The 10,444-nt window shown below is 37.1% G+C and overlaps 1 protein-coding gene across 1 annotated transcript; it reads right to left on the bottom strand.

Annotated features, from left to right (window-relative positions):
- Nucleotides 1-160: 160 nt before the first annotated feature.
- On the bottom strand, nt 161-8,971 carry f11r.1 (F11 receptor, tandem duplicate 1). Its single transcript, XM_067607863.1, has 10 exons — nt 8,707-8,971; nt 5,915-5,974; nt 5,461-5,577; nt 4,763-4,906; nt 4,433-4,635; nt 4,222-4,324; nt 2,764-2,871; nt 1,942-1,954; nt 1,755-1,818; nt 161-1,588 (listed from the first exon to the last, which is right to left on the bottom strand). Exons 1-10 carry the CDS (start codon nt 8,756-8,758, stop codon nt 1,553-1,555), a joined length of 900 nt encoding a protein of 299 aa, XP_067463964.1. The 5' UTR covers nt 8,759-8,971; the 3' UTR covers nt 161-1,552.
- Nucleotides 8,972-10,444: the final 1,473 nt, after the last annotated feature.

Genomic DNA, 10,444 nt, shown 5'->3' with positions numbered 1-10,444 from the left:
TGTATTGGTCTTTTATTTACAGCCAGGACATACACTTTATTGAACTTTTATTGGATTATTACTGGGTGTTTTATGCATTTACTGCAGGTCTGTGTATTTGTGAGCACAACAAATGACGTCAACTAAATATGTGCTTATTGACACGTGACAGTACACCGAATTTAACAACACAATTTTATTAACCAATATATCAAGAGAAGTTACAGTTATCAAAATTCATCAGCTCTTAACTCTCTATAAAGGCAGGGTTCGTACATACAGGAATGTAGAAAAACCTAGTGTTTAAACACATGATGAGTATTTGTGGATGTCAAGGATAACTGTTTGGGTAATTAATCATTATGACAAGGCTACACATGATGCCATACAAACATGTTTATCATTGAAAAACTAACCTTTTTTGTTAGTTTTTAAGTAACACGTTGTTATTTAATCAAACTCTTAATTCCAATTCATCACATTACTGTATCTCCTGCATCTCAGCTCACAGGAAATTACATTTCTACAGGAAATGAATCATAGTATGCCTGAAATTTTCTGTACTGTAATCCTACACTCTTACCAATGCATTAACTTAGCCGATGTAGTTCAGAGGACTACAAACTAGGGTCTCAGACAAACAACACACAAATGTAATATTAGTTCAATCAGAAAGGAAATGTTAAAGAGAAGGTGCACCTAAAATGGTTGTCTCCATGACAGCCATAGATGTACCTTAAAGTTTCTAGTTAATGTCAGGAAGCTCCGTGAGAACAGCTGATCATTAAATGCTTCTTAATTACAAACATAAAAGCTTATATTTACAGAAATGAGAAACTCTATAAAATTTCATAGAAAAAAATATTGTACATTGAGACAGTTTTATGGTTGTTAAAAAAAAAAAGAGAAAAAAAACACTTATCATACAGTGAAGCAATATTTTAGCTGCACCAATGATTCAGCACAGACTGACAGATAAGAGTGCTGCTCTGGAGAAAATTAAGGTGACGGGTCAGTAAATGTAATAAAAGAAGTCAAGACACTGCAGTTGCAGAGAAAATGTGTCCATCAGTTGTGTCCATCTCCTTTGTAAAGAAAACAACTAAAAAGAGACTGAAATTTGTATTCAGTTAGAATGAGTTGATCTGAGGTGTTTAAATGTGATTGTAAAAATTAAAATTAAAAATGAGTTGGTCCTATAATCAGGAGGCTCAGAAAATCAGAAACTCAGAAACACACACTCCAAATGTAGGTTAAAAAAAATCTGTGGCTCAAATCAGTCACTAGTAGCCACAGCTCATCTTATTAAAACCACAATTCATGTACAAAAAAAAACATATTACCTGTCTGTAGTAAATTATTTCCTATAACCTTAATCCTTAAACCCCCACAAGTTGATGCATCTGCCTCTAAAATACATGTCAACTCATAACACTCATACTGCAGTGTTACATACTGCTAAGAAAACTGCAAAAAGAAAGTAAGTGTCAGAACATCACTAAAAACAGAAAAAAGACATGGTGAGAAACATTTAGAACCGAGGTTTTCTCCAGTTGTGTCTGTTGCTTGCAGGTTATACCACGAACGATGACTTCTGTTTGAAGTCTCCCTGAGAAACAAACACATCAAACATCATTATTGGGACATTTTTCTTACAGCTCCAAATCTGTTAAACATGAAAAAAAACTTTACAAAAGAAACAAACATGACTGTAATATAAATCACTTGGAGTAACAACAGTGTGTAAAGTTGAAAACAGGCAGACTCATACGTACATCTTCATCGTCACCGCCATATGATGATGATGGGGGCTGGTAGACCACATTGGACTTTTGTTTGCTGCAGGAAGAATTTAAAAGAACATGTTGAGCTAGTCACAGAGATAGCAGATCATTTTACACATGTAACCCTAAAAGGAAACCTGCAATCCATTAAACAGTATAAAAAATAAAATGGTCTTACCTTTCACTCTTCTCTGTACAGGAAGAAAGGAAACAAAGTCAGTAGTTGGACAGACATCTTGTTAGCTGCATAAATTACTGTATAACATTTTGTCCTTTCTCCCACAAATGAAAAAAACACATTAATGAAGGGGTGCAGGTTGTGGGAACTTGTTGGAGGAGGAAGTTAAAAATTCCTTTAAAAAAGGAAGTTCTTTTCATCTACCTTGTTTGAACTTCTTGTTAATTACTTATTTTGCATCAACCATCCAGTATTTTACATTTTCAGATTTTCTGCAAAGATTAGTCGATTAGTCAGTCAACAGAAAATTAATCGCCAACTATTTTGATAATCAATTAATCGTTTTGGGTCATTTTTATTCATCAGCTTCTTGAATGTGAATATTTTCTGGTTTCTTTAGTCCTCTATGCTAGTATATTGAATATCTGTGGGTTGTGGGTTGTGGGTTGTGGACTGTTGGTCAGGACAAAACAAGACATTTAAGTTTATACCTTGGGCTTTGAGAAACTGCAATCAACATTTCACCATTTTCTGACGTTTCAATAAGGATTTATCAAGAAAATAATTGACAGATTAATCAATAATTAAAATAATCGTACATTTAATGTCTTAATACTACCAAAATGGTGCTTTTACAATAAATTCCATGCTGACAAGGGAGTTAACTAGTTTCTTTAACTCATTAGTAGGAGAAATTATCTTATGCTGTCACTGGCCTCCCATCTCTCTGGGTATGGACAAAGTGTTGAATTAGAGGAACAAGATAATGTCAACATGAATACCAGAATATTGATCACAGTAAATGTAGAAGTGTACACTCACTGGGCAGGTATCCTTTCTTGTGGGCGTACCAAATTCCAAGTACCAGTAGGACCACTAGCAGGAGAGCCACTATTACACCAGCAACAATCCCTCCGGTGTTTAAGTCGCCTTGAAGAAGAACATACAGAAGGATCATGTAAAACTTAACATTTTACAAACTGAAAATGAAGATTGTATCTGTAACTGACCGCTGATTCATACAATCTATAAGTCCGCAGATGGCTTCTATTTCTATTTTGATTTGCATTCGTTGTTTATGTATTCCTTATTTGATAGTTTAATGTTGGTGTTTTGAATTGGACAGCTCATCCTACATAGTTGCCTGTGCTTCCCTCAAGGTGGCAGTCAAACCACCCAGCGAGGGGATTGACTGCCCATGCTAGGTTGACTAAGTGAGCCTGTATATTGGGTCTGCTAATCTGCTAATGTAGCATTCATTAGCCCGGTGTGCTCGGCGCAGACACATGTAGAAGAGTGGAGCAATATTAATGCTATTCAGACACGGCAAGCAGATGAATCCAGGGTCGCAACGAAGACGAACTATCCGAAATTTGGTTAACACCCTTGGTGAGTGGAATGAGGTAAGGCAGCCTTAATTGCCTTTACTGCAGGTACCGTGGGTTTGAGTTGTCCATTCACATTGTTCAAACGTTTCGTTTGTTTTGTTGTTTTCTTTGTTTCGTTCGTTTCATTTGTGTACGTTCTTGCCGTGCAGCGCTATTTTGTTAGATTATTATTATTAGAGTAGTAGTGGGTTTGTTTTTTTGTGTGAATTTAAATGTTTGTTTATTTGAGGGAAAGGTTTAGAGTTTGACTGAATGAGGGTCATGTATTTATATACTTAAATGTGTAGGATTTGTCTGTTTACTCACTGTGTCTGGTATGAATTTAGACTTAAAAGCAGTTTAGCCAGCTTTGTAATTTAATTTACACAATGTTTGCACTCGGTGTATACCTTTGCTGACTGGACATTAGCACTATTAAGAGGCGCTGTTGTCTGATTTGGTGACTACTTTTAATAGTTGTTTGATTCAGTTTATTATTTGTGTATTATATTTTTGATACAACTGTAAACTAGATAAATATGGATTCTAATTTTGTATATTTTTCTATAGTTTTCATGGTGCTTTTCATGGTGCAATGAGATAGTGACTAATTAGGAGAAATAAACAAACCATGAAGCATCCGTTTGGGACTCTCCGTGTGCTTGCTCAACTAAGCCAAGGGCTGTTACAGTATCTTTATTATGACAATTACAGTTTCCATTTAGACAAACTCCTTTGATGCAGCCAAACCAGTTTATTGTTCTTAGTGTTGGCATGCAGCGCGTTACACTGACTGAAACTGGTTTAAAGATTATCATCTCTTGAATGCATATCCTTATTGTCATTCTCATTCATTTCATTTCTGTCAAGGGAAAAAAAAAAATCAGCTCTGGCTCAAGTGAAGAGCACTTACGGACTTCCATTTTCACAGCTCTACAGCGCTGAGGAGGACCGGCAATGTTGACAGCCTCACAGTAGTACTCCCCTGTGTCCATCTTGGTTGAAGCGGGAAACTCCTAAGAAGACAGACGAGGTATATTCAAAAGAGTTATATTATTTCCAAAGGCCAAAGAGATCACAGCTGTCACAGTAAAGATGGTGCAAGGTGATGAGTTGCAACTGACCAGGTTGCCAGTCTCTGTGTTCAGCTTGTAGGTGGCGTTTTTGAAGCCAGAAACCTTTTTGGGCTCAGTGGGCAGAAGGGTGCCATCTTTGAACCACATGTATTGGGGAGGAGGTGAGGCATCACCGTCATGGCAGGACAGGAAGGCTGTCTTGCCCGTCGTCACTGAGCTGGGGATCCTACACACGGGTGGAGATGGAGGCACTGCGGGACATAACATTCAGTTTTCTTCAGTACCATAAAGCCTTTGTACTAGACATTTGAGTCAGAATATTATTTATTTTATGGCAGTGTTTGGGTTTGGGTGAATGTAATAATAAAGGATCCTTACCGAGAACAGTGAGCTTCACTCTGACTTCCCCAAACTGGCCGTTGCCAGACACCTCACAGTCGTACACTCCAGTATCCTCACGGGTCACTTTGGAAAATCTCAGATTGTTGTTATTGTACACCGTCACTCGGCTGGAATATGGTGCTGTGGAAGAGTTGCAGCATTACAAAACAGACTGGAAACTTCTGCCAAAGATGCACAATCCTCTGAATTTGTTACTTGATAATAGAAACGTTTTTAGAAGCTTTTAATCTGAATCATAAAACATAGTGGCGGCCAGTCATGCTGATTTTTTAATCCTGTACAGGAATATTAGGGTTTTGGACAGTTTATGTAAAAGTGGACATTCAAAATTGATGTCTGCCATCAAATTTTTCAGAATCAGTTGGAGCTGATATGTACATGTGTCAACCACATTTGGCTGTACTTGCACAACATATTTAAGAATTATGGTATATTATGTCACATTATATTGGCTGCAAGTACAATTTTGCAATCAATTATAGGAAAATGGTATGAAAATAAAACAAAAAAACATTGGTGCTTTCCACCAAATTTCTTTAAAATCTTTTAAACTAGTTTTTGAGATATAGTACTAACTAACAGACAGACAAAGAAAAACTTGGCATGACAAAATGAAGTCAAAATGATCTGAAAAAACATTTGTCAACATGCACAAAGACTGTGAATCGACTTACCTGTGAGTTTCCCATTGTATATCACATATGTCTGAGAGCCTTTTAGGTCCTTAAATTTCCACTCAACTCTGGCATTTGAACCAAAGTCCGCTGAATAAGCGCATGTAAGGTCAACCCCTGAAATAAAAGAGTTCATAATGAATCCAAAAAGAACACACAACTCTGCTGAAATGTCTTCACTTATTATGTAGTGTAGTTTTATATACAGTGCTTGCAAATAATCTTTCTTTAAACCTTTCTTGGCCATCACAGGTATACTTTACTCCAAGAATGATACATTTAAAAATAACTTCTACTAACTTAAAATATATTCATATAACTACTTCTCAGCTATGTGGATACAGATTGCAGATCTGAAACCAAACATGGCAAATCATGGGAAATAATCACATATCATTTATAATTTCCTGGTTTTTCCTCAATATTCAAATTATTTTACATTTCCAAGACTCACCTTCATTCTCTTTCACCTGCACATTTGCATTGGAGGTAGTAACTGAAAAGCCACTCACACCTGTACACAGACATTAAAATACAACAGGTAATTAGACTTTTGAAGTTCCATTACATGCAATCACTATAATACATCTGTGTAATGAGTTTAGTTATGACCAGTTCTTTCATTGTCTGAGATTGCTTAAGATGTAATATTCCCTCTAAAAACCTGACTTGACAGACATTCATCACCACAATTTGAAAAAGTTGCAACGTCTAGATTCTCACTTCCTTTATTCACTTAGTGCAGTGGTCTTTGTGCAGTTTTGTCTGTGTTTCAGTTCACTGCAATATCAACTGCAGACAAAAAAACACCTCAGTGGGCAACATATTATAGATTGTATTATAGATTATAGAGGTCTGAAAATTCCACAAGTGCTGTCCACCATGAAATCCTGACTTTCCAGGTGGATTCTAAGGCTTGAAATATGAACAGTTCAAAAACTTGGAAGCAAGATAAAAGCACTCTGTGTCGTAATATTTATATAGTGGAACACAAGAAGCTGCAGCAGGCATGAAGACTGGTTGAACTGAGGCTGGGATGCAGATTACCATCAGTTCCACACTACACACTCCCATTCTACTACAAAGGATAATCTGAGATCAGTATACTGCTTGGTCTGCTTCCAAAAGTGCAGCATACACCCTCATCTACATGGAGACAGGTTTAGGTCAACAGATGATTAATAGGACCCATCAAAATGCAGCACAGCCAGTCCCTACATGAATATTTTCATTACCATCTCGCAGTCTATTTTATGAACAAGATTTTAAAACACAATCTAAAATGTACTTAAGAATATTACTAATAAATGAGGGGTTAAATCTCCACAGTATCTTTTCACAAACTGTCACGCTGTGAAAGCGTGTGAAGACTGAAGAACACAAACAACCCTTGTCAAATACTCAGGCACACAGTGGGCAGTGGTAACAAGCCTCCAGGGTGTGGACCGAAAAAAAAAAAAAAAAAAAAGTTGCTCATTCCTGTCTGCTGAGCCAGAAACCTTCCGGTGAAACTGTCAACAGTCTGGCTGAAACTGGGTCTTTTCAGGCACAGCAGCGCCGCTACAGCACTGTTCAGCCTGTCTCACTATACATGTGCAGCTGTAGGACATTAAACCACTGGCATGGCTTTGACTGTTGGTAGTTACATGATTTAACTACAACTTCTGTCTGTGTAGGAGGAACCTGTCGACTACAGGGAACAGCAGCAGGAGCCAGTTAATCATTAACTATGTGCTACCAAGTCATCTATTGTGCAAGTGATTTTACTGTGTATTACTGTGTATTTACTACAAGATGAAAATATACACACAGCAAGACTTTAAATTAATGTGTGTACTAATATGCCATTAATTCAAATTTAATAATAATAATAATAATAATAATAATAATAATAATAATGATAATGAGTTGGTTTTAGGTTTTTTAATGACAGCCAGCCAGTTGCATCAGACTTTTCTCAGCAGCTGAGATAAGGCAGTACAGTCACAGGTTTGGTTTGCTGGTGAGATAAGCCTCCACTGTAAGATGAAACCACAGCTCTCCATGACTTCCTTGTTTGCATACAGTGCGAGTTTCAGGGTTGGGGTGATAAAAGTCCTTCAAGGTAAGATACTGGCAATACATGCCGGTTAGATAGTGATGGGAAACTCAAGTCAAAGCCCCACAGTAGATGTCTCTGTACAAGGTAGCAACAAGTGTGCTGTACAGATTTGAATTCAAACAGCATACTGTGCTGCAGGTGCACTGCTGAGCATCACAACAAAGACCAACAGTAACTGCCTTGAAAAGCAGCTGGAAGACATTTTATCAAAGCACTCTCACATTTTTTATACATAACAAAAAGATACTTAGAAGAAAATGTTTATGAGACATATTGTACTAACTTCAGAGTGGTTATTTGAAGGAGAAAAGGTCAAAATTGTGAATCTGAGCTTACAAAGAGTAAATGAACAAATTACAGATGTTTATGGAACATAAATCCAGGGGACAATAAATGATTTACACCAATGACAGTGATTGGAAAGCTGAAAAGTTTTGGTAAGTATGGATTGTGTTCACACCTTCTTTACAGTATTTAATTTACTCATATGAATAAATAAAAAAGTCAACACTAAAAACTTTTTTGGGACTTTCAATGTGATTGTTATTCTCATTAGTGACCTGACTGTGACCTCATTCTGTTTTCACATTGCTTTTCCTATTAAAGGTCACTATGTAAACAGGAATATGGAAACAGTGATACCACATGTTGTATTTTGTGGTGCACCCTTCCTACATTTATTATCAAACAACAATGATATTTTTCGTAAATGAGGAGGAACTAATAAACCGTATCTCTCCCCCCTCTTCCAAAATGTTGTGGTTATACTGGTTTTACAGCTGCTCACAGTACTCGGGGCGTTTTGGTTTATTCCTGTCATATAACTTTTAAAAGGACGTCATAGCAAAATATGATAACTCCTGCTACCACAAAAAACGTCACTATTTCATTGCCACAGATATCAACGTATCACTAAACTACTAAACCCACCTGTCGCATACAGATACAACAGGCCTGCATTTTTTAAGACAAGGCCCAGCGTTCATTTAAGGATAACAACACAAGTAACAAAGGTTCGTTTAATATTTCATTTAGAGCTGATAGGCATTTGCTATGTTATTATTGATTTAAATTATGGGAATATAAAGACATTTAAGCGTTGAATAGTCTCAAGCGACTTAAATTTGTTGCCAAAAACCACTCACCTGTTGCTACGCACACGAACAAAGCCACTGAAAACAACCCGCTGACAAGCATGTCGACCTGTTGACGACGGCGTCCCTCTTCAATAACAGTCCTGTAGGAAAAAACGACCAAAAACTATTTAAAAAAAACTTCCTTGCGTCGAGTAAACAACCAAGCTCCAATATTTCTAACTTCTATCCACTATGTTGGCGTTTACAGCTGTAATAAGCGTCTGCCCCCACCTGCAGAGTCTACCCAGGTGACTTCCGGGTAATAGGAGCCTCCCAGGTGCCTGGGTGACGTCAGAGTGGAAAAACAGGTTTGACTGGATCTAAACTATTACAAAGCACATTTACATGGACAGAAAACAGGGGCAAGCTCATAATTATTAAACAGACACAAACGGCGGGGTCTTTGCACCCTTCACCACCATCAGCTGTAGTTAAGTTCTGGCACAGATTTTTTTGTTGGCGTATTTAACTTCTTTCATTTCCTTTTTCACTGCTGGCAAAACGATGACTCAGACATAAATGATGTGAGAAATATTTGTTTTATGACATGTGAACATCCTGTATTGCGCATCCCAAGTATCACAGAAGTGAAACTGCCAGCAATAAAAATCACTGAAAATTGTGCGTGTGTGTGTGTGTGTGTGTGTGTGTGTGTGGGTGGATGGGTGGGTGTGTGTCTGTGTCTGTGTCTATGTCTGTGTCTGTGTCAGTCAGTCATTTTGAAGGCTTTGTGGAAAAATTGTACTTGGGTTAAAAGCTGCAATATGTATTGGAGAAAAGTATATATTTTCGTTTTACAAAATATGCAAATTAACTGTAACTTTCCTAAAATATTAATAATCTGTCATTTTTCAGATGACAACATTTAACATAACATTTTGCTATGATGGTTGTCTCTTACAGTAGTTAGTTTAGACCTCAGTTGGTAGTCCTTGTATGTTAAATATGTTGGCAAGATGAGGGTTAAATAAATATTATATGACTCATGCTGTGAAATCAATGCCAATAAATACTTTAAAATGATAATTACACTTTAAAGATCCCTTTCAGACATGTTTTAAGACATATAAAAAATACTCTGGAATAACAATGTGTGTCTGATATGGTTTTTCCTCCAAAAAAGTATCACATAAAAATCTTCACCTTCACATAAAAATCTTCACCTTCTCCCCCACTGACAGGTGGCTGTCCTACAACCTCTGACCTAGGTGTTGAACGGGTTTTCCAGAATCTACATACCAAACATCTTAGCTTGCTCAGGAAAACCCCAAATTTCAGCCTGGCTTCTGTAATCACCAGCTGCCAGTCAGGAATGGCCAACAACTGGATCACAACAGAAATGTGTGTGTGAAATAGGTGGTGGAGGAATTGGAGGTACCCCAAGATGACCCTTTAACAGACAATCTCTGGAGGAGCCCCACTCTGTTGGTTGAGTTGATTTAGAAGAATAAACAAATTTAATTTCTACTGTTGGCCTATCCTAGAGGAGGCATCTGTTTTACGATAATATGAGTATTAAAAAATATGAAAAGTAACATAAAAAATTAAAATGCAAAAGTTATAAAAGAGGGAAAATACCCTCTTTAGGAATAAAAAGAGGCAAAAAGGCAAAAAGCCAAAAAAGAGCTATAAGCCTTTAAAGCAAAAAGGAAAAGCCTCTAGACCTCTCTGGCCTCCCTTTTTATATTGTTCGTCTTGATGCCTCGTACATTTCAAAATCCATATATAGTTATCAACCAGAACAACA

The sequence above is a fragment of the Thunnus thynnus genome, chromosome 13 (genome assembly GCF_963924715.1).
Source record: "Thunnus thynnus chromosome 13, fThuThy2.1, whole genome shotgun sequence".
Lineage (NCBI taxonomy): Eukaryota > Metazoa > Chordata > Actinopteri > Scombriformes > Scombridae > Thunnus > Thunnus thynnus.
Note: the sequence above shows the minus strand (reverse complement) of the source record. Positions and strands in the feature narration are given on the sequence as shown.